General features: G+C 47.8%; 1 protein-coding gene across 2 annotated transcripts in view; it reads right to left on the bottom strand.

Moving 5' to 3' along the window:
• Nucleotides 1-5,083: 5,083 nt before the first annotated feature.
• Nucleotides 5,084-24,756, bottom strand: part of Abat (4-aminobutyrate aminotransferase) — a 90,392-nt gene continuing 70,719 nt past the window's right edge. For both annotated transcript variants that reach the window (XM_026780776.1, XM_005349285.2), the window contains 9 exons: nt 23,751-23,843; nt 22,262-22,324; nt 19,583-19,646; nt 17,856-18,004; nt 15,517-15,654; nt 13,196-13,363; nt 10,901-11,047; nt 9,794-9,905; nt 5,084-8,036 (listed from right to left, as the gene is read on the bottom strand). In XM_026780776.1, the coding sequence (XP_026636577.1) occupies nt 7,915-8,036; nt 9,794-9,905; nt 10,901-11,047; nt 13,196-13,363; nt 15,517-15,654; nt 17,856-18,004; nt 19,583-19,646; nt 22,262-22,324; nt 23,751-23,843 (1,056 nt within the window). In that variant the 3' untranslated portion in view covers nt 5,084-7,914. The remainder of the gene's footprint in view (nt 8,037-9,793; nt 9,906-10,900; nt 11,048-13,195; nt 13,364-15,516; nt 15,655-17,855; nt 18,005-19,582; nt 19,647-22,261; nt 22,325-23,750; nt 23,844-24,756) is intronic.

Here is a 24,756-nt window from a genome sequence, read left to right as displayed (position 1 = left end):
GGACCTAGTGTAGAATTGGGTGTTGGACCTAGTGTAGGATTGGGTGTTGGACCTAGTGTAGAATTGGGTGTTGGACCTAGTGTAGGATTGGGTGTGGGACCTAGTATAGGATTGGGTGTTGGACCTAGTGTAGGATTGGGTGTGGGACCTAGTGTAAGATTGGGTGTGGAACCTCAAACTCCCAGAGATCCCCTGCCTCTGCCTCCCAAGGGCTGGGATTAAAGGCCTGCACCACCACCACCTGGCTTAAGTGCCTATACAAGATGCTGGTGGCACCTGAGCTTCTATTGACTGAAAGAGTTAAAAGATTAAATAAAGGGTGGGTGAGAGGGCTCTGCAGGTAAAGGAGCTTGATGCCAAGCCTGACAGCCAGCATTCAGTCCCAAAGGCCCGATTCCCACAGCTTCTCCTCTGTGGCAAACACACACTCACACCCATTGACATTCACCAAATTAAATATATAAAACTGTAGTAAAAAAAGATTAAGTAAAAATGTTTTGGTGAGGCTAGTGCACTCCTCTTATCTCAGCACTTCTAGGCCCGAGATAGGCCAATCTCCTCTGAGGATAGCCTGGGCTACATGAGACCCTGTCTCAGAGTAACAAAATGTAGGCAGACTTCTCTCCTGCCAGCCAATTCCCAAATAATCACACAGAGACTTAATGATAAGTGCTTGGCCGATAACTTAGGCTTGGTTTTAGCTAGCTCTTACAACTTAGACTAACCCATATTTCTATCTGTGTTCTACCACGTGGCTCGGCACCTTGTCTCTGTGTGGCATGTTCGTTTCCTGCTTCTTCTGCCTCTTGCTCCCAACTCCTGAGAACTCCGTCCTTTCCAGCATTCTTTCCATCCCGAAAATCCTGCCTCGCTGCTGGTCATTTAGTTTTTTTGCTTTTGTTTTTTTATTAAACCAGTCACATTGACATATACACACACAGTGTAAAGGAATATTACACAGTAAAATAAAACATAGCAAATGGAGCTTATCTCGGGATCTGACACGGGCTGATTCTGCAGGACTGGTGACATGCTGCTGAGTGTCAGGTGTGTGCACAGTACCTGAGTGATGGCTCAGGCTCCCCTTGTGTCCCCATCAAGGGCCACCTACTCTCACAGGATGGCTACCCCTTTTTCTTTTTTTGTTGAGGATGATTTTTTGAGATGGCGTTTTATATAGCCCAGGCTGGCCTAGAATGTATTATGTAGTCAAAAATGACCCGAACTTCGGATTCTTCTGTCTTCCAAGTGCTGGAATTATAAGCATGCAACACCAACATTCCACTTGTGATCACCTTAATCTTTGAGTTAGAGAGGATTGATTGTTCACCAATTAAGCCAGGCTAGCTGGCCATTGAGCCCCAGGGACCTTCCTGTTCCCCTCCCCCACCCTCCTGAAGAGATTACAGGTACATGCCACTCTACCTAGCTTTTATGTGGGTGTGTATTGGGGATTCAAACTCAGATCCTTGTGCTTGTTTGGCAAGCATTTTACTGACTGAACCATCTCCCCAGCATGGTTTTCTAGGCGGAGGAAAGCTCGCAAACTACGTGCTTCCATCTGGGCTCATACCGGGTGCACATCAGAAGCACAGCTGTTGGAAAGCATCTGGGATGGTGTCCTGTTTGTTCTCATGGCATGGCTTTCCTTCCCGTTAGCTAAGAACTGTGTGGGCTTGGCACTCCTGCCACACACTATGACTCTACATGGTCTGTGCTCGGGGACAGGGTGGTCTGTGGCTTGTCGGGTTCTGTTCAGCTGACAGGTCTGCTGTGACTGACAAAGTTCCTGCTTCTCTCATAAGGCAGCTGCATGGCTCAGCCCCTTGCTGTTGTCCTTTCTGTCTTCCCAAAGCGAGTGGAATTTGTCCTTCAGCAGGTGTTTATCCCCCATCCCAGGCCATCATCAAACCACTGCATCTAATGCCCTTCCCAGAATATAATTTGTGGGTTTAGCTGCTTTGGGAGGACACCCCAACAACCTGCCTGGAGCTTTCATTTCATTGCTGTCTTAGGGCTGCAGGAGCCCCGATTTCTTTAATGAAAAGCAACAGGGTCTCTCTGAGCCTCAGGAAGAGTGCATGTTTTATGGCCTTGTTTTGGTCCTGCAGCATTCAACTGTAAAATCTTGTCTGATTAGACTTAACCAGGCAGGCCTGACACCATCTGTTCTTGTTTGTGCCTGCACCAAAGACAAATCATTGGTTTTACTGATCAATGGTTGAAATACACCAGCATCAGCCAGGCCTGGCCCTGCATTGGGAAACAGACAGTGTTTATTTGTGGGAACGTGGCTTTTACCGAAATAAGTGGTGGTGTTGACCTTATGAGACACGTGCCTTGTCACAGAAGTAATGTTTTGTTTTATTATTGCTGCTTTCAGTTTCTAGAGACAGGTTCTCCCTATAGAGCCACGGTTGGCCTAGAACTTGCACTGTAGGTCAAGATGCTCTCAAACTTGAGGTGATCCCCCTGCCTCTGCCTCCCAAGTGCTGGCTCATAGGACTGTACTTCCAAGCCCAGCAAAGAGTATCACTGAGGAATCACTACCAGATGCCGGCTGCCTGACAGGAAATTAGTACATGACTTCATATTTACATTTAATTTCAAAGAGGATTTTGTTTTTAACTGTGTATGCATGTGTGGGGATGTACATGTGAGTCAAAAGAGCATCAGATCCCCTGGAGCTGGAGTTTTAGGTGGTTATAAGACACCCTGTGTGGGTGTTGGAATCCCTACTCAGATCCTCTGGAAGAGCAGCGCATACTCTTAACCAACGTCCCTTAATCTTGGCTTTAAGATGAGACCTTGCTATGTAGCTCAGGCTAGCCTCTGACTCGCCTCCTGACTCATTGAGATTCCACGTGTGAGCCACCACATCCGACTTCGATGATTTTTCAGAAAGCTTCAGTGTTCTAGCTTCATTTCTGTTGCTGTGACAAAATGGCCCTGACAGGATCAGTTTAGGGGAGAAGGGGTTTGTTTTGCTTCCAATTCCAGGTAAGAAATCATCGCTGTTGGGACTTGAAGCAGCTGATGACGTCACCCCCACCACCAGGAGCAGAGATAAATGAGCGGATGCTCAGTTGTTTGCTTTTGCTCAGCTCAGAGTCCAATGCCTCTACTTTCAGACAGTCCGGGAAATTTTGCCCAGGGAAAGGTAAACAGGGGCTGGAGAGATGGTTCAGCAGTTCAGAGCAGGCTGCTCTTCCAGAGGACCCAGGCTGTTTCCAGCACCCACACGATGACTCTCAACAGTCTGTAACTCTAGTTATGAGGGACAGGGCACCTTCTTCTGGCCTCTGCGGGCACTGTAGGAAAGTGCCACACAGACTTATATGCAGGGTAAAGAGCCATACACATAAAAAAATAAAAACGAAAAAGTTAAATATTAAGGTAACAGTTTCCCTCTGGGCCAGGTGTGGTGGCATATGCCTTTAGTCTTAGTGTTTGGGAGGCAGAGGCAGGTGAATGTGAGCTCGAGGGCAGCCTGGTCTACCTAATCAGTTACAGGCCAGGCAGGACTACCTAGTGAGACGCTGTCTCAAAAATAAATAAGTGAGCAAATAAACAAATACGTTGCTGCCTTCGGACCCTATTGCTTCTCTGGTGTGCTGGATGCCACGTGTAGGCCAAAGGCTATTGTGACACCATTGGTCACTAATGGCTCTGCCAGTACTTCTGTTTTTCATGCACTCAGGAATTAAAAAGGAGATTGGTATGTTTTATGTGTGTGTCTTACCCGATGTATGTCTGTGCACTGTGTGCATGCCTGGTGTGCTTGGAGGCAGTTACAGCTGCCACGTGCATGCTGGGAACTCAACCTGGATCCTCTGCAAGAGCATCAAGTGCTCTTAACCTCTGAGCCATTGCTCCAACCCCAGGAATTCTTTCTAAAGAGTTATTTTATTTGAAATGATGTGTATATATGTGCATCTAAATGTGGGTGTGTACATGTGAGTGTAGGCACCCATGGAGACCAGAAAAGGGCATCAGGCGCCTTGTCAGTGGAGTTACAGGTGGTTATGAGCTGCCCAAGGTGGGTGCTAGGAATTGAACTTGGGTCCTCTGCAAAAGCAGCAAACACTCTTAACTGTCGAGCCATTTCTCCAATCCCAACTCACTAAGGAGCTTTTTAAAATGCATCTTGGGTGATTCTACTGTCCCAAACCCTCAGCAGCTCCTTGCCCTCATGGAATCCTGCCCCTCAACGTGGTGCAGAAGGCCTTCAAGGATGCGAGTTGGGCTGCCTCTTTGTCTGATTTCCCATGTCACCTCACCTCACCTCCCTGTGACCTAGCGATACCAACTTCAGAGACATCATCCTGCTCTCTTCTGTCCTTTGCTCAGTGACTGCAGAGTCCTGAAGATCAAACTCAGGGCTTGACTTCTGCCTGCCTGAGCCCAGGTGTCAGGTATCAGTTCTGGCTGGATTGAAACAGCCCCTTTGCAGACAGGGAGGCTTGGGGGCCCAGGAAACTCACTGTGTCGGAGGTTTATGAAAGTGAGACTCTCACCCCCCCCCCCCACTCCATGCTTGGTGTTTGAACACTTGGTTCTCAGCTGGTGGCACTGTTTCCGAGAGCTGTGGAATCTTTAGGAGGAAGTGGGTCTTTGGGGTGGCCTGAGGTTTTCTGGCTTTGGTCCATTTGTATCTGCTCTTTGTTTCCTGGCTGATGAAGCAAAGTGACCAGGTGCCTCGCCCTCCTGTGACCACGCCTTCTAAACTCAGATGGACGATATCGGTTTTTAAACTTCAAACTAAAACAGAGCCATTCTCTTCAAGCTGCTGGTCAGACCCTGCCTGGGTCACAGGAGGAAAACAAGGAATAGAGAAGCCCACACGACTCACAGTGTCGTCCAGAGATTACAGAAACCCTTGCTCAGGGAGAGGAGACTGCCGTGGGATTTTGAGCACACAGCTTTTGTGCGATGCAGCTGTGTGTGTCCCCCACGCTTCTACACCAGCAACCAGCAAGTTGACAGGTTCGCCAGGATTGACTGGGACGGAATCCTTACTTAATCGGCCATTGTGACATCTGGGGCAATGCGAGCCCCGGAAAAAGCCCACATACACTCTGTGTTTCCATTATAAACATTTTAATTTAAGAATACCGGTTAACACAGGAAACAGATTTAGTTCGTGGAGTTGTGCACATGGTCACCAGTTTCACCGTGACACATTAGTTCCCTCGTCACTTATTGGCACTGTTGAACAATTGCTGTAAACAAGATCACTTGGTCTTCGTGAGTCTGCGATGCTCGCTAGCTGTGGTTTTCTACAGGGAGCTGATATATTGTGTATAGATAAGTACAGATCTAGTAATTAGTACATTAATGTGCACAATTTTGCATGGTTACTGAGCATCAGTAAAAATTATAAAAACAAAACAAAACACCCATTTATAATAAAAAGGGAGGACTTCTAAGACTCGCTAGTACTGGGCCTTGTTTTCTGCAAAATTGACACAACAGGCTAGAGACGTTTACTAAACTCTACTAAACTAATGCATGATGGGTCTGCATCCAGACCTGCTCACAGGCGCCTCTCTGGGCTCTGCCCACCAGGCTTCCTGCATTTTCACTAGCCTTTTCTAAGTTTTTAACCATCTTGAGTTTTGTGGAAATCCTTTTCCTTGGGACTCTTTCAGTTAACCTCCAAAGATGACATCTCAGGAAAATACTGTGCCCAAGTCAAGAACTTGGGATGAATGGCATAAATTTTGTTTGTTTGTTTAAAATGAGAAGAACCGTCCCCAGGCAAGGGGCAAACAACACATCTGGATATGACTTTCTAGAGATGATTCCATTTTTCTGTCAGCACACCCTGTGGAACAAAGTAAAACATCAGCAACTCCCTCCGCTAAAGAGAGTGATTTCTGCTTGTGTCCTAGCTTAAGACCCTTGAACGCCAAGGACCTGATTGAGCATTGCGTGTGCTGCTATGGCTCTCAGGAGGAAGCATGCTTGAACCAATGGGTGACCTGGTTCCCCGGGGAAAGGGCCGAGGCTGTGAACAAACGTGCCCTCTACACAAGCTTTCTCCTTTCCTTACTCTTCCTTGTTTGTGCTTGACTAGCTTTTCATTCTGGAGAATTCTGATCAGACACCCCTTTCTCCTTAAAGGTTCCTTGGACTTACTAATATTCAGCAAGCCTTGCTAGAGCACACATGCAACTCTGACTTCAGCATTAAAGGGTCTGTGGTTCCCAGGACAGTAGGAGTCCCCTGGGAGCAGGGGCTTTATCTCATGTTTGTATTCCTGGTGTTTAGCACAGGGCCTGGGACAGCACAGTGTTTCATGAAAGTTAGATGAATGAATAAATCATTGATGTGGAAATAAACATGCTGGTGGATGAAATCTTACAGGGAGGGAGGGAGGCAAACCCCATCACTTATATGGTTGTGGAAATGATCTTAAACACGGCTATGGAAAGGGATGGCTGAGTCTCAGACTGCAGGGTTGTGAGGCGACCTGGGACTCATGGATCGGCTGTCTCTATTAAGCATGTCAATGCCTTTCATCCTCAAGGCAAGTGCATTGATGACTATGCCTAAGGACGCATGGAAGCCAGATCTTTGGATGATTCAAGAGCAAAGGGCTGAACTGGGAAGCCCGGCATACCCGTCTCTCCAGATACTCAACAAGGTCTCCAGGATGCAAAGCAGATTTTGGGAGTAGACAAATCAGCCCCCTTCAGTCTATCTGTTAACTGCTGCCTCTCAAAGGATGAGGGGCTCTTCTCAGGAGCCTCTCAGGTCAAGTCAGCTCTAAGAACACCATGCCTCCAGCTGAGATGCTGAAGCCTGCATAAGCATTGGCTGCTGGCTGAGGGTAATGTAAGCTCCCAGTTCAGAAAAGGCCCAGGCTCTCAGTGGGGTGGCGTGGGGTGGGGTTGTGGGGAAGGGCAAGTCCAAGGACACCATCATGAACCAGCAAGCTGCTTTTCCACGTGTGTTGTCTTATGCCTTTATAATGAACACATAGCCTTTAGCAAGAAGTCTAGCAGTGGTCTCCTGGGATGGAAGAGCCCTGCTCTGGAGACGCGGGAGGGTGGATGAGTGAGAGCTAGACTATGAAGGTCCCAGAATGAGGGGTCACAGGTCAGAGGCCCTGTGGCTATGCTGCTCGTGTTCCTCCGTTCAGGCTCCAGAGGCAACTGCAGCTCCCATGTGTCCCCTGGGTGCTCGGGTCAAGACTGACTCAGGGTGGAGAATGTCACCTAAGAACTACCACAGATGCCACTCAGAGATCCTCCAGGAGCACAGGTCAGTCAGGGACAGAATTCGCAGGCCAGGGACATCACCAAGAGCACAGGGCTGAGTGTATCTTGGTGTCTAGGATACCAGAACCCCCTCCTCTCCCTCAAACACACTCCTTATCTCCCTACCTGTCATCTTCCTGAGAGCCATCCAGACCCTCACTAAGACATGAGTGGGGCATGGAGCTAGGGATTTGGTGAGAAGCAAGGAGATTTGGTTCATGGAGGACAAGAGGACATCAGCATCTCCAATCCCAGAACAGGGCACTTGAGATGGACAGAGACCCAAGGATCCTGCCCGCCCCCCTCAGAGCAGCTATAATGGCGTTGAGTGGCTTCTAGGAAACTGGTTGGTCCAGGGTTGGCAGAAATATGGCCTCATGGCCTTTCCTAAGACAGTGTCCAAGCTTACACAGAACTTAAGGGCTTTAACCAATTGGCACCACGAGTCCTGCAGGGAGGAAACTCAAACCCACGTCCTCCTGACCCGCTCTTCCTCCACAACCACTGAGTGATGAGCCTGCCCCACAAATGACCCCTCAGTTAATGCATTTGCCTCTGATAAACTTGGAAGTGAAAATATGAATTAGGCAAACTAATCAGGTTGACACCGCTGACCAGGCTTTCTCTGAATGTCACGGGAACGGCTTCTTTACTTGAAGTCTGCTAAGATGTCACTGAAGATGTTCAGGAACAGGTGAGCGTGGTGATCCCTGAAGACCAGCGTGGGACGGAAACGGATGGACTTGTCACCACAGCCCCCCAGTACCACACCTGGAAGAAGAGCAGGGTTAGGTTAGGTGTGGGTGACTTGGGGGTCAGCAGTTGCTGTCATCTGCCCCCCATTGCTCTTTCCTGCAGGCCCCCATCCTCCTATTCAGGCCTCCTTTCTCCCCTTCTACTCTCTTCTCTCCTTCCCTCCTGATTTTCAATTTTATTTGTTGGTTTTCTTTCTTTTTTTGAAACAAGGTCTCACTGTGTAACCCTGGCTGGCCTAGAACTTGCTAAGTAGACCAGGCTGGCCTTGAATTCACAGAGCTCTGCCTGCCTGGGGTTAAAGGTGTGTGCTGCTAGGCCCAGCCTTCCCTAACTTTAAATGTCAGCTCTTCTCCTCCCCCTACTGGGTTAGACAGTAGAGAAATCTCAAGGCAGAAGTTCTTTCTTCCCAGGAACTCATGGTAAGTGACTACATTACAGAAGCATGTGCAGAAGGGCCAGGCCCTTACCGAACACGTGGACCTGCCGGTTTCCAAAAAGGGATTTTGCCTTGTGTCCTGGACATACTTGCCTGGCTTTCTTTTTTTCTTTGGAACCATTTTTCATATTTTAGAAAGGGAGCTAAGGCAGGCATGGTGTCACATGCCTGTAATCCCAGCACTTGAGAGATGGAAGCAGAAGAATTCCAAGATCTAGGCCTAGGCTATACAACAAGACCCTATCTCAAAATATAAATAAAAAGTTAAAAGCTAGACTTAGGGGAACATGTCCATAACACCAGCTGCTCAGGAGGCTTTTGAAGGAGGATCGGAAGTCCAAAGCGAGTCTGAGCTACAGGGTGAGTCCAAGGTCACTCTGGCCAATTAAAAGGCGGCAGGAGTGATGGGGGTGAGGAGTGAGGTGGTCCATGCAAGCCGAATGGCCTGAGTCCAATCCCCGGAACCCACATAAATGTAGGAGAGAATTGACCCCATGAAGTTTTGTCTTCTGACTTCCACAAGTGACTGTGGCCCTTGGACTCATACATACACATATCACAGACATAATAAAAAATTCTTTAAAAGGAAAAATGGTGGTGGGCAAGCTAGTGGTAGACTAGCTAAGTGGTACAAAAAAGGTGTTTGCTTCTGAGCAACCATGGTTCCTGGAGGAAGGACTTGGCCTTTGCTGTGCCTGGTCCCACCGTTAGTTTAGTTTGCCTTCTCAGTGGTTGCATGCATCGCAGGAGTGGGTGAAGCAATCTTTCATGGGCTGGCAGGGTATAGCCCAGTAGGGCTTGGCTATCCTATATGAGGCAGTAGGTTCGATCCTCAGCACTGAACAAGCTAGGTGTGGTAGTATATGCCTGTAATGCCAGCACTGGAGAAGGAGAGGCAGTAGGATTGGGTGTTCAAAACTCAGCCGTGCAGTGGTGGCGCACGCCTTTAATCCCAGCATTTGGGAGGCGGAGGCAGGTGGATCTCTGTGAGTTCGAGGTCTACAAAAGCTAGTTCCAGGATAGGCTCCAAAGCTACAGAGAAACCTTGTCTTAAAAAACAAATAAACAAAAAGTCATCCTCAATTAGCTACATAGCAAGTTCGTAGCAAACCTGGGATACACCACACGCTGCCTCAAAACACAGGAAGAAGAAGAAATAAAGCCAGATGAGAAGAAGGCATGAATCCCACCAGTAACTTTCGAGAAAGGCACCTAATCTCTTTATCCCACGCGCCTCCACTTTCCCCACCCTGTACCTAGCAAAGCTCGGCACCCACTCAGTAGAGCAAGAGACTGATGAGATAGCTAAGTTCAGTGTCCCCTCCCACCCCCTTACCTTTGTTTCTGGCCGTTAGAATGAGTTTATTCCGTACGGATTCGTCTGGAGTGTCGAAGGAACAGAAGGTGCCTCGTCCTCTCGCTCTGCTGATGAACTGGGGGTACCGGGCCTGCAGGAGGAAGACAAACCATGTCAAAGCTTGTTACCGGGGGACCCGCTAGTGCTGACACTCCCACACAGCTTTTATGTGGGTGCTGGGAATCTGAACCACCTCCCTAGCCCTCTTGTTGTGAGAGAGGCTCAGTCTACAACCCTTGCTGACCTAGAACTTGCTATGTGGACGAGGCTGGTTTTCACTTTACAAGGACCTTCCTTTCTCTCTGTCGCTTCAGTACTGAGATGATTGGAATGTGATACAGGCATGGCATATTACTTATTTTCCCTCACTTCCTCCCTTTTGCTTGTTTATTTGTTTTTTTTTTTTTTTTTGAGACAGGGTTTCTCTGTGTAATAGTCCTGGCTGTCCTGGAACTCACTTTGTAGCCCAGGCTGGCCTCCAACTCACTGAGATCCACCTGCCTCTGCCTCCCAAGTACTGGGATTAAAGGCATGCGCCACCACCACCTGGCCATTACTTATTTTCTTTATTGATGACTTGTTGAAATAGTAGTATTTTGGACATCAGATAGGTTAAGTAAAACATATCATTAAAAATAACTTTACCTATTCCATTTTGCTTTTCAGCTGGCTTTTAAGATACTTAAAATTACAGCTGTCAGCCACACATCTGTAATCCCAGGACTTGGAGGTAGAGGCAGGAAGATAGGGAATTCAAAGTCATCCTTGATCCATATCACATTCAAGGCCAGCCTGGGTTACACGATACCTTGTTTCAATATAATAAAAAAACTACACATGAGGCTTGCAACAAACCCACTGGGCTGTTCAGAGGAGGGAATCATGGCTATAAGAGTGTTACAGGAGGAGTCTTCTAGAAGGAATGTTTGAATTTAGTGTCAAGAGATAATGAGGGACGAGGAACGGGGTTGGCATGGAAGGATGGAGCGACCTGGTTTTGCCCACGCCAAGGCCGGGGAACCTGAACACAGCAAAGCTAGCTGAGAACTGCAGGCCAGCAAGCAGTGCCAGGGCTGAGCCAGGTACCTGGAGATCCAGCAGCCCTGTGAGCAGGGTCTTCCCAGCATGTGCCACATTGCTGAGCAGGTCCTCCCGCTTGATGATATTAATGACCTCAGCCAGCAACAAGTTCTTGGACGGGTCTCCCAGCCAGGTGTTGAAGATCCGGTACGGCTAGAACGAGAGGGGTCGATGGGAAGGGCTCTCATAGCAGAACACTTCAAAGGGTCCCCTGCCCCTGGGCACACCTTTTCCTGCCTCTCTTTGATTCCACCCCTTTTACTCTGCCTGTTCAGACATAACTCCATGCAGGTCTCCACATAGGGTCCTCACTGTCCAGGAGAGAAACCCAGTCGCGTGTCAGCCTTTAGCTGAGCGGTCACTGCCATTGGAGGAATTCAATGAATGATCGATTTTTCTTGAAGTTTCCAACCCTCCCCTCCCTCCTTCCCCATGCAAAAAAAATTTAAAAAATTGTATATGCCTCTGCATACACGTACACAAATGTGCATGTGTGCTCACATGAACACACATGTGCCCCCCCCACATACACAAAAGGGGGTGGGGTTCGGTGCAAGGTGGCTCAAGCCAGGTCAACTGTCATCCACCTAGGGTCAATCTAGCTGAGGAACGATGTTGTTCCTCAGGAACTGTCTTTCCCTAAAGCTAAAGCTTATCGATTTGGCAGGCCAGCTAACCAGCAAGTCCCAGGAAGCTTCCTGCTTCTGCCTTCCCAGCTATGCTGGGATTACAAGTATGCACTACCATGCCTGGCTCTTCACACAGGTGTTGGGGCTCAAACTCATGTCCCCATGCTTGCACGGCAATCAACTCACTGACGGAAGCAGCTCCTGGCACCTTACACCTTTCCATCCCCAGAGAGGAAAGAAAACTGAACCAACAAACATCTCAAGGTTGGCGCTATTGAGAGAGACCCGGCGGTCACATCCCCTGGGAAGTCTCTCGGGCCCAGAAAAGCCAAGTTTCTTAACTGCAGTGGTATATCACCTCACAAAGGGGATGCTCTGAGAAATGCATTGTTCAGTGATTTTAACACCATGCAAACGTTCTGAGACAAATTAAAATGTCGTTATAATGTCAGAGACAATTCAATCTCGAGGGAGCACTGTGATAATGTGCACCCTACTGTTGGCCGAAACCTTGCTCTGTGGTGTACAGCTGTGCACACAACCATCTTCATTTTATACAGCAGGAAGTCGAGGTACAGGTAGGTTAGAAGATCCTAGCCTTAGCAAGTGTGGGTCATCAATGGGGGCCCTGGGATTGCACCGTGGTCTGCTGACTCTCGGACATCATCTACTTTTCCTATCCATGAGTTCTTACAGTGGCAATGTTGCCAACTAAAAACTTCCCATCTCTCTTACAGTGTGGATTGGCTGTGTGACCAGGTTTAAGTCACATGTTAGAAATCAAAGAACTAGGCTGAAGAGATGGCTCAGCACTTACAAGCATTTGTTGCTTCTGCAGAGGACCAGAGTTCCCTACTTGGCACCTATACTGGGTGGCTCACAAGCAAGCACCTGTAACTCCAGCTCCAGGGTTCTGAAGCTCTCTGCTGGCCTCTGCTGGCAGTAGCATGCACAGACACGACAACTAAAACGTGTGTGTGTGTGTGTGTGTGTGTGTGTGTGTGCATGCATTTGTATGCACACTTAAAAATTTGTAGTGTATGTGCACGGCTAACAGACAGCCTCTGTGAGACTCCTGACTATTCACTAACAGGCTCACACCTTGGAGGGTGCTGTGATTTAAATGTAAAAGTGTCTTTTACAGGCTCATGTGTTTGAAAACTTACTCCTCAGCTGTGGTAGTGTTTTGGAATGGATCCTTGCTGGAGGAAGTGGGCACTGGGGATCCACCTCATGGTTTTATTGTCCAATGCCACTTCCGCTGTTTCCTGACTACAGATCCAGTGTGACCATTTGTCTCCTGCTCTTGTCACCAAGCCTCTGGTCATGATGGATTACATCCCTTCAGATTGTAAGCCCTAATTCTTCTTAAGATGTTCCTGTCAGGTATGGGGTCATAGCAATGAGAAAAGTAACTATGGCAAAGGCACACTTGGCTTCTGTGCCTGGCCGGCCATCAGTGAAGCATTACAAAGAGAATTCAAGGCTCCATGGTTAGAGTATTGTGTGGATTAAGGGACCACCAGAAACAGACAGGCACAAAGTGGCCATTACACAGCAGCAGCTACTGACGTCATTATTACATGTGCCACCCAGGAGACCCCCTGGTCCCTTAGGTATGTATTGCAGCAACCATTTGCTCTGAACGAGCACAGTAAGCCAGGATACTCACAGCACTTGGCCGGAACTCCTCCTTGTGGAAGAAGCCCCCTGTCATCATCTTCTTGCTAAAGGACATTACATCAGCCGGGTCATCCAAGCCCCAGTGCTCGTGAGCCCAGAACTTGCCCGTGCAGCCCCCTCCAGTCTGAACTTCATCCACCAAGAAGGCACAGCCATGCTGCTCGGAGAACAGGGCAGGGAGAGACAAACGTGTAAGCCTCTGGGGACTTCCCCACCCGAGCTGGAGCCCAGCTGTGTGCCTCACCCTTGTGCCCTAAAGGGCAAAGCCAAGCCCCATTCCCCAGCTCTGCAGAGCAAAACAAACAGCCTGGATCCGAGCTGCATCTGAACATGCCCTAGAACTGCCCCAGTGGAACAAAATCAGAACACCATCTCAGGGCTCTGTGGCATGCGGCTGCTGTCCTGGGCTTGACTGCATCTGAAGACAACATAAACTCCCCCACAGGCTCCTATGTTGAGCGTTTGGTCTCCTTCCAGGGCGCTACTAGGATGTCGTGGAAACTTCAGAAGTGGAGGAAATTGGTCTTTGTGGGGTTAGAGAATCTCCTGGTCATTTCCTGTCTCCTTCTATGCTTCCTGTCAGCTACGATCAAATAGTTCTCCTCTGTCACATGTTTCTGCTGCCAAGGTTTCTGCTAAGCACGCAGGGCCGATGACTATGGCCTGAACCCTCTGGAATGGAGCAAAGTCAGGCTTTTCTCTGGGGGCTTACACTGTTTAAATCAAGGAATTTGGCTGCAGCGACAAAAGCTAACACCCAATCCATTGGACTAAAGTCTTGATGCTGATCCTGCTCCCTTTATGCTGCTGACTATGACACAGTGGACTGAAAAACAAGGCAAATTCCAGAAACAGGAAGCAGGAGGCTGCAGCCATCTTAGGGATCGCTTCACTGGACAAGTCCCGATTTGCTGGCTAGTCTTATGTCAAACAAACTAGAGTTATCTGAAAGGAGGGAACCTTAATTGAGAACATGTCTTCATAAGATCTGACTATAGGGCATTTTCTTAGTTAGTGATTGATGGGGGAGGGCCAGACTCATTGTGGGTGGAACCAACCCTGGGCAGGCGGTTCTGGGTTCTATAAGAAAGTAGACTGAGAAAGCCAGGGGAAGCAAGCCAGTAAGCAGTACCCCTCCATGGCTTCTACATCAGTTCCTGCCTCCAGGCTCCTGCCCTGTGTGAGTTCCTGCCTGGACTTTCTTCGGTGATGAGCTGTAAGGAATATGGAAGCTTAAGCCAAATAAACCCTTTCCTCCCCAACTTGCTCTTTGATCATGGTGTTTTTTTTTTTAAAAATATTTATTTATTATGTATACAATATTCTGTCTGTGTGTATGCCTGCAGGCCAGAAGAGGGCACCAGATGTCATTATAGATGGTTGTGAGCCACCATGTGGTTGCTGGGAATTGAACTCAGGACCTTTGGAAGAGCAGGCAATGCTCTTAACCTCTGAGCCATCTCTCCAGCCCGATCATGGTGGTTTTGTCGCGGCAGTAGAAATGCTAACTAAGACACCAGAATAAAACAGTAGTTTGGGGGCTGGAGTGATAGCTCCATGGTTAAGAGCACTGGTTGCTCTTTCATAGAACTATGGTTCAAGTCCCAGCATCCACATGGCAGCTCACAACTGTCTGTTAACTCCAGTTTCAGGGGACTCTGATGCCCTCTTCTGGACTCTGCAGGCAGTGCATACACACGCTGCACAAACATACATGCAAGCAAAACACCCATATATATGTAAAATTCATTAATTAAAAGGAAAAAAAACCACCACCAACAACAACAAAAAAAAACTATACCAAACCAAAAATCCCAGTAGTTCCCAGTCTGGTCTTAAACTACATAACCAAGGGTAGCCCTGAACCTGTGATAATCCTCCTGCCTGGGCCTTCTGAGTGCTGGGATTGTAGGCTTGAGCCATCACGTCCCATAAAACTTTGATTTTTCTTCAGTGCTGAGGACTGAACCCAGAACCTTGTGCATGCTACACAAATGCTTTACCACTGAACTACAACTCCAGCCCCAGGGGCTGATTCAGCAAAGCTATTTTAAATAGGAATCACCCATGCCTCCCAACTCAAGCCTGCCCCCACCTCAAATGAAACACAGGGCCCTATACAAGCTAGGTAAACCTGTGCCCATACTCCCTAGTACCAATCCACCTTCTCTGCCCTCGATAGGGTCTGCCAGTTTCTGCACACATGTAAGTTTTCATGGCCCCATGGCAGAAGTGGAGCCAACTTTTTGCTCTGAAAATCAAACTCAGAAACTGTTGTGGTCCTGTCTGGCTGTTTCCACGCACTCTAACCTTCCGGGCGATGTCTCTCAGTTTCCGGAAGAAGTCGTCTGAGGCATGATTGTCTCCACCCTCAGACTGGATAGGCTCAATGATGATTCCAGCCACTGTTCTCTTCTTTTTCCGATATTTCACAATTAGATCTTCCACCTAGACCCAGAAAGGGAAAAGGTACTGTTCATAGACGCCCCAGAACAGTAGATTCCATGGATGGGCACTGGGGGGCTCTGGGGACCCCTTGAAGTCATATCGAAAGTGTGTTTGTGGCATCTCCCATCACAAGTGTGGACCTGTTAGGAGCCACACTCTGTGTGGGATGTATTTTGCTGTGACAGAAGCTAGCACCTATGGGACTAGCAATTCAGTCTTCTGAACCTTCTCTTTCTTGATCTGTAAGTGGGCACACATATTGCCTAGGCTGGCCTCAAATTTGTTATGTAGTGCTTGGCTTGGCGGTATGCACCTTTAATCCCAGTACTCAGGATACAGAGACAGGTAAAACTCTGTGAGTTCAAGGAATGCCTGGCACTATTGTCACTTCTGCTGTGCTGTTAGTGCTCTTTCGGCTTGTGTGCACGGATCGTGGGCAGGCTAAGATAGAGCCTCATTTGAGAAGCTGCTGCGAAACCATCTGAAATAAAAGCAGACTGCAGCACTGTGGCGGCGTGTTGTAGGGCGGGGGACCGTGCGGGTAAGAACGCTTAGAGTGACTTGAGAAGGTGGTCCAGGGTGCTAAGACATCCCTCGTTGGGTGACAGTGTACTGAGTCATACAACGGACTGAAGCAAATGCCGGAATGGCTGTCCTGCAGGAACTATTAACTCTCTCACTGCTACAGCTGATGTAAAGACACCAACAAACTGATGGGATGTAAGGAAGGTACCCAACTTGTTCTGAAGCAGGTATTACAGATGATGAACAAATAACACAGTGATATTTACTATGTTTTAATTAGGATTCAAAATTTAAAAAACAAAATAGAACAAAGCCCATGACTTAGTTTTTTTATGCCTAACACACAGTGTTCCAGGAGCTTAATATGAATATTAATTACATGTTGAGACCATATTTTGATATAGAAGTCTCATAAAATGCTATGTCTCACTTCTGGAGCTTCAATACTAGCGAGGCTGAGGCAGCAGTATTTCTCTTGGTCTTGAAGCCAGCCTGTGCTGAACAGTAAGTCCCAGGACAGCTGGGCTAGAATGTGAGAATGCTGCTCAAATAAATTCCATCTGTTTCTATTCATTTATTAAGTCAGGGTCTCATGTGTCCCAGGGTGGCCTTGAATTCACTATGTAGCTGAAAACAATCTTCAATTTCTCATTCTGAGCTCCTCCTAAGAGCTAGCATTATGGACATAAACCTCCACACCTGATCTGATGTGGTGCCCAGGACTTTGTGACTGCTGGGAAACACTTCCTAATGTTCCACCCCCAGTCTGTTTTTGCTTTTACGGCTCTGGTAACTAAGAAATCTATAGCTGTCTATGTTACAAGCCTGAGCTATGGTCTTGTCTCTTTCATTTATTGCTAAAGACCTACCACTCAGCACTCTGCTTAGCACCTGGTAGGTATCTGATAAATATTGACTGAAAATGATGACACGTTTAAGAGGAAAGCCAGCAGAGTTATTTGAGCCTCAATGCAATAATAATCCAATATAGAGAATATAGCCACTGTTGCTCCAGTAGGAAAACGCTTCCTATACTTTCCCATTTCCCACATGAGACAGGGCAAAGGCGGCTGTTTCTGGGGAAATGGAGATGTGGAGGCAAGGGATTACAAGTCCTCATTCTTTTCTAGTACGACTTCCAATGAAACTTAAGGAAGCTCTAGAACTCAGAGAAAGAATGCTAACAAGGAGACTGGCCCCACGGAGCCCTGTTCCTGCAAGACATCCATATTATTTAAATAAATCTATTCTCCCCCCCCTTTTTTTTTTGGTTTTTCAAGACAGGGTTTCTCTATGGTTTTGGAGCCTGTCCTGGAACTAGCTCTGTAGACCAGGCTGGTCTCGAACTCACAGAGATCCGCCTGCCTCTGCCTCCCGAGTGCTGGGATTAAAGGCGTGGGCCACCACCGCCCAGCTCTCCCTTATTTTGAAGTCACTTAAATCTGTCTCCAATGAAATGGTGGAGAAAATGGTACCAGAAGTGGGATAAATGCTAGGTAGCAAAACAATGCCTCTTGTCTCTTCCCTTAAGGAGGAGCACTTGAAGCATGAGGTCTCTGATCCTTACTCCCTACCAGAGGGGCACTACCCATGTCCTACATCTGTCCTCTTCTGGGCTTGGACTCAGGATACGGAGAGAAACAGAGATGAAAGGAGGCTGTGGGGAACCAGGTTACCTCTTCTAGGCATCGGGCCTCCTCTTGCTGGTTGTCCTTCACGAACTCCTCCAGGGGGTACTTCAGCCGTGGGAATGGAGCAATGGGCCAGTCAAAGGAAGGGATGTCAATCTTGTGAATTGCTTTTGAGTGTGTGGTCGCTAAGCATCCTGAGCCCACCAAAACAGAAGAGCAGATGGTTGGCTCGGGGCAGTAGCATAATGTCTTTAAAGAGGACGCGATGAGCTCTTCAGCCCGTGTGTGTATAACCTTGGGGAGGGTGTGTGTGCATTTGCTTTATGATCTGTCCCAGGTTAAACCCAGTTGCTGCAGAGGAGAGATGGCAGTTCAGCATCCTGCTGTTATTAAATGACATCAGGAAGTTACTCTCTTTGCTGATTTATATCCATATTTGCAAGTGGGCACAATTATCCCCTCTCTGCAGGGAATTGAATGGAATTGGTTTGTTACAGGAGGGATGGATGGGATATTTTAATATTCTATGTTGTTATTATTTTAATGTGTATGTATGTGTTTGTATGACTGTATGTCATGTGAATGTAATGTCTGAGGAGGCCAGGAAAGGACATGGAACCTCCTAGAGCTGAACTGACATGTGACTGTGAGCCACCTGACATGGATGCTGGGAATCAAAACCCAGGTCCTCTGAAGAGAAGCCGGCACTCACAACCTCTGAGCTGTCTTTCTACCCCTTTGTATACTATATTATAAGAGTATATTTGCATTTTGTATTATAGAAAAAAATCTACAGGTACACAGTGTTTTTTTCAAAACAATATGAAAATATTTTATTCTACATGTATGAGTGTTTTGCATACATGTATGTGTGTATGTGGACTGTGTGCTGGAGGAGATCATCAGATCCTCTGGACCTGGAGTCACAGAAGAGTATGACCTGCCATGTGGTCAGTGGGAACTAAACTCAGGTCCTCTGCAAGAACAAAAGTGCTCTTAACCACTGAGCCATCTTTCCAGCCCCCTGTTTTTTTCAAAATTAAAATATTACATCTATTTATTTATTGGGTGGGTGCGTGTGCCAGTGTGTGCCTGTGGGAGGAGGATGACAGCCAATGGGAGTGCCATCCACCATGTAGGTTCTGGGGACCAAATGCAGGCCAACAAGTTTGCACCTTCACCCACTGAGCCATGCAGCTGCCCTGCATGGTCACACTGCCCATTGTGTACACTGCTAACAGTTTGCTTGTTCTGAGTTAACCTTTGGCCTAGGTGCTGCTTAGGAAAGCTTGTGAGGCTCCGCAGACTTGAGGAATATGAACGCTGCCACACAGGGAGAGATAATCATGAGGAAAAAGTTTAGGGGGTGATATGGGGAGAGGAGGCTGACCCCTGATCAGAGGACAATACTGAACTTCAGAACGACCGATGCCTTTGTTCATACTCCCTGTAAATATGCTGGCTGGAGATAGAGGGGGAAGGTATAAACACACACACAGACACACACACACAGACACACACACAGACACACACACAGACACACACACAGACACACACACAGATACACACACAGACACACACACACAGACACACACACAGACACACACACAGACACACACACAGACACACACACACACACTTTTGACCCTCTGTCTTCTTAGACTGATGGTTTCCTAGGTTTAAGGCAGCTTCAGGATCCAGCCTGTCTCTGCTCGTTAGCATCTATGGTGACAGGCAGCACAAAGTCTGGGGCCATACTCAGTCCTCCTTACCCATAGTCCTCCCGTGGAAAGCGCCCATGAAGGAGAGGATGCTGTAGTCAGGGCATCCAGGACTCTAGAATGAAAAAAAATGCAGGCACAAGTCACCACTGTGAGCACCGGGGACTGTCTGCTACTCAATAGACACAGACAAAGATAGGTGTCCCTCAGAGCTATGGTCCTTCCCGGAGTGTGTGTGTGTGGGGGGCAGGAACGTAAACTAGACGTTAGCAGTCATACCTAGCCTGCAAGAGGCCTGTTTCGTTTTTATTCTTCTTCAGTAGACTTAAAAGTTACAAATTTAAAACAAAGAGGTTTCACATCATTGTCTGGGCTTCTTCCACAAGGTCTGCCCCAGGTGACATTTTCTACTTGGTGGCAGCCAGTGGCTGAGAGCGCCACAGTCCCTCTGCTGATTGGATGCTGCCAGCAGAGGGACTGGTTCTAGTTTCTCTGCTCCTCCATTCTGCGCATGCTCCAGACTGCCCTGGCCGCCACAGTCTTCCGCCGTGAGGCTGACCTGAGCTGGGAATTGAGCTGTGGCTCTCACTGAAAATGCACCAGGAATGACAAGGCGTCTGGAGAGGTTGGCCAGGGCCACCAGTGGGAGGGGGAATCCTATCTTTCTCTCTCCTCATGGCAGGCAGCTGCCACTTGGGTTCCAGAGAGTCAAGAACTCACTGCATAAGTTTTAGCCTCTTTCCAGCTCCAATCAGATGAGGAGGTGGTTCCTATTCACTTACCTTAAAAATATTGATTTATTTAATGCGTTTGGGTATTTTGTCTGTGTGTCTGTGCACCACATGGATGCTTGGGATCAAGGAGGTCAGAAGAAGACATCAAATCACCCGGGACTATAGCCACAGTTGTTTGTGAGCTGTCATGCAGGTCCTGGGAGTTGAACCTGGGTTCCATGTGAGTGTTCTTGATCTCTGAGCCATCGCTCCAACCCCAGAGCTGTGTACTTTACCCTCTATGCAGAGGGAGACTCCGAACAGGCTCTGGCTCCCTTGGGGAGAACTGTTGCTGCCACACCTCAGATGCCTTAGCCCTGGGTTCTGGGAAGTTAGAGGCCCCTGCAGCATTCTCCTTGAGAAAAGCTCCATGATCTCCTTCCACACATCCCAGAACACTCTCATTACTATTTCCTGTATGCCTCCTGATTGTAAAGGTAACAGATGGCCAAGCTAGGTTGGTAGCACAGGGCTATAACCCTACAGTACCCAGAAGGCAGATACAGCAGGATCTCTGCACATTTGAGGGCTACAGCCTTCAGGTCAGCCCGGGTCTTATGGAGCTGTGCTACAAAACACAACAGAACAAAATCGCAACAGATACACATCATTAGGTACACTTCGATGTAGCTACTAAAAGTGAGGAATGAAGTCTAAAAATGTTGTTAGCCCAAGCTGCTCTCAGATTGCAAGTGAGAATGAACCCCATCTCTAGTGTGCGTTCTGAATAGGGAAGCCCGACATTTAGCTGATTTTTCTGCATGCTTGGACAGACTGGGTAATGTCTATCCTTTTTTTGTTGTAATTGCTATGAACACCAGTGGAGTGGACATTTAGTGAAGGCATTCGTGTTGATGGTTTGGGTTGTTCTAGAGCTGAGTGTTATGGGAATTTTGTCTGTGCTGTAGCCTGATGCCCAAAGGGGTAGCGAGTGGGCTGGAGAAACAGGGTTCATATTCAGCAGGGAACTGAACTGCAATAGATCATGGAGTTCCCTGGCCAACCTTGGAGAAGGGAAAGAAAGGCCCTTGGAAGAGGAAGAGGCAGGGCCAAGAGGTTGTGGAGCACCTTTTTAAAAATTACTTTAAAAAAATACCAATCCAAGCTGGGCGGTGGTGGCGCACGCCTTTAATCCCAGCACTTGGGAGGCAGAGGCAGGTGGATCTCTGTGAGTTCAAGACCAGCCTGGTCTAAAAAGGGAGTTCCAGGACAGGCTCCAAAACCACAGAGAAACCCTGTCTCAAAAAACCAAAAAAAAAAAATACCAATCCAAATTTCCACTGCCTTCCCTCCTCCCACTCTCCTCACACCCCACACCCTCCAATCCTAAGAGAGGGCAATGCACCCCGCCCTGTGGAAAGTCCAAGGCCCTCCCTACTACATCTAGATTGAGCAAGGAATACATCCAAAGAGGATAGGATCCAAAGAAGCCAGTACATGCAGTAGAGACAAATCCCAGTGTCACTATCAGTGTGTGGGGCACTTTTGAGCCAGGAAGAGGACCATGGTAGTGTCGTGGTTGCTTGTGGTCATCTCAGGTTTTTATCCTTAATATTTATCCCAAAGTTTTATTTTTATAATAAACAGTAAGAGAAATCACTATACTCGAACATATTCATGCGTTCTATACTCGAGCATATTCATGGTTTCTGTAGACAGTCAAATTCAGGAGGTTGTTCTGGGAGACTATTGGCCAATAGGAAGAGCGCTACTCAGCCTTGGACTAAGAAATGAAACCCAGGTAGCAAAGCATGGGGACTCCTAAGTCAGAAGGATGGGGAACATTCACCTAGTGGCTGGGGTAGGTCCCCAAATGAGTGAGGGAGTAGGCCCAGCTACTCCTGCAAGATAATTACATGGTGTGCGTGTGTGGTGTTGTGGGGTTCCAGTACTGATTCAGGTTGTCAGGCTCGGGAGTAAGCAGGTTTACTGAGCCCCTCTTGGGCTCTGCACTTACCTGGTTAACCATGCAGGACTCCAGCTCCTCCTTTGAGAAACCTCTCTGGCCTCGTTCCTTGCTCTTCCAAAAGAGAACAGATTAGAACAGAGACATGCTGGGGTCACAGGGGTGTTCCTACTCCCACCAAGGTGATGCTTAATCCAGACAACTTGAGTATGTTCCCATGTGTTGACTTAATATCCATCATGACATGTCTAGATAGACACATGACACTAATTGAACTTGCAATGGAATAAATGTAAGCATTGCTATATGATCTATTACTATTTTATCAGCAGCAACCAGGGGTTGTTGAAATGGGACAGTTTACGTCAGGAATAATCGTGGCTGTAACCCTCCTGGGCAGGAATAAAGATATTTGGCTGTCTGGCTATTAAAATGGACCCCAAAGAAATTGAAATTTCTCCTGGGGTCTCACATTGTGAGTAAAAAGTGCCAAAGCCCAAGGGGCAATTAGAGGGGGGATTTGTCTCCTTGAGAAAGAAACATTTACAAATTATCAGTACCACATGCCTGTAATCCCAGCACTTGGGAGGCAGAGGCAGGCAGATCTCTGTGAGTTCGAGGCCAGCCTGGTCTACAAAGGGAGTTCCAGGACAGGCTCCAAAGCTACAGAGAAACCCTGTCTCAAAAAACCAAAAACCAAACCAAACCAAACCAAAACCAAAAAAACCCCCAAAAAACAAATTGTCAGTACCTTACAGAAGAGATTAGCGCTGACAGTGGTGGGTGGGACCACGCCCTGTCCTGGACTGCTTAGTTTGCTTAGGTATAGAAATCTTTTACTTAAACCTGAATCTCATGTCTGGACCTAGAAGACAGACTTGGAGTGTGATCAGACCTCTTTTATTTGTCCCTCTTCAAATCCTCCCCCCACCTTTTTTTTTTTTTTTTTTTTTTTGGGCGACAGGGTTTCTCTGTAGCTTTGGAGTCTGTCCTGGAAACTCACTCTCCAGATCAGGCTGGCCTCAAATTCACAGAGATCCACCTTGTCTCTGCTTCCCAAGTGCTGGGATTAAAGGCATGCGTTACCAGAGCTTGTCTTAAATCCCCAGGTTTTGCTTTTAACTATTAATTTGTCTCTTTCATTAGCTTCTTGAGAACAGGTGGCCAAGCCTGTGTTGTGAGGCTCGACCCTAATAAGTCCATTGACATTGACAGCAGAATCTAAGCCTTTCGTGCGGCATTGCACTGGGGTGTTGGGAAAGCTCCAACGAAGCTCTCTGGAGCAGCAACCCCTTCACAGGGGTCCTCTAAAATCATCAGAAAACATAGATATTTGCATTATGATTCACAGCAGTAGCAAAATTACAGCTATGGAGTAGCAACAAAAATAATTTTATGGTTGGGGTCAGCACAACACAAGGAGCTGTGTGAAAGGGTAGCACCATTAGGAAGGCTGAGAACCTCTGCTCGAGATTATATCCAAGTTGAACACTGTGGTGGTGGGGAGTCAGAGCGGGGCTGCTCCTGCCCCAATGCTTACCCGGTACCACATGAAGATGGTCTTGAATGCATTCTCATTAGAGCAGGAGCCACAGGCCATGGTGATGAGCTGGGACATGCCTTTGGGTGCCACCTGCAGAGGGAGCCCACTATGAGTAATTTGGACCCCATTTCTATTCCCGGGGCTGACTCTTCTGGCATTGGTGGGAGGTTGAGGGAACACCATGGATGCATCAGAAACAGCAGCTTAGAGGGGTGGGCTCAGTCTTTTTGGGGGGTGGAGAATAAGCCCAGGGAGATCTTTGAGGTCAGCAGAGAGGAAAGAAAGTACGAGAAATGTCAGTGGAGCCCAGTCCAGTGTGGTTGTGTACACCCGTCAATCTCAGCACTGGCTGGGACTACACAGTGACACTCTGTCTCAAGTGTAACAATAAGGGGCATGTGTGAAACTATCAGTTATGCCTGTGTCTCCTGAGGCACCCGTACTTCGAAGATGCTACGCCGAGGTTCTCAGTGACTTTAATATCTCGGCCAGAAGAACTGGAAAGGTCACCAAGGATGACCAAATCCCTCACACCAAGCTCTCACCCCAGGACATGTGCACATTTTCCCACACATTGTTCTACACACAAAACCCCTTCTTTCCTTCAAAAGAAAAGTTAAAAGCCTTCTTATGACTGGAGATGTGGCTCAGTGGGTAGAGTGCTTGCCCGGCATGCACAAAGCCCTGGGTTCAGATTCCGAGCCCTGCATAAAATGGGTATGGTGGCACTCTCCTGTGATAAATAGGTCCAGGAGGATCAAAAGTTTAAGGCTATCCCCATAGTGAGTGTGAAGCTAGCCTGGGCTACATAGACTACGCATTTGAGACCATTCTGGGCTATATGAGCCCTGTTTACACACACATACAAAATTATGTATGAGAGAGTCAGGTAAAAAGTCAGTCATTTCAGCAAAGCTGTCTCTTATCACCTCCTCCCAATGCATTTCTTCCTCCTTCCTTCCTTCCTTCCTTCCTTCCTTCCTTCCTTCCTTCCTTCCTTCCT

This window comes from Microtus ochrogaster, chromosome 7 (assembly GCF_000317375.1).
Source record: "Microtus ochrogaster isolate Prairie Vole_2 chromosome 7, MicOch1.0, whole genome shotgun sequence".
Classification (NCBI taxonomy): domain Eukaryota; kingdom Metazoa; phylum Chordata; class Mammalia; order Rodentia; family Cricetidae; genus Microtus; species Microtus ochrogaster.
Note: the sequence above shows the minus strand (reverse complement) of the source record. Positions and strands in the feature narration are given on the sequence as shown.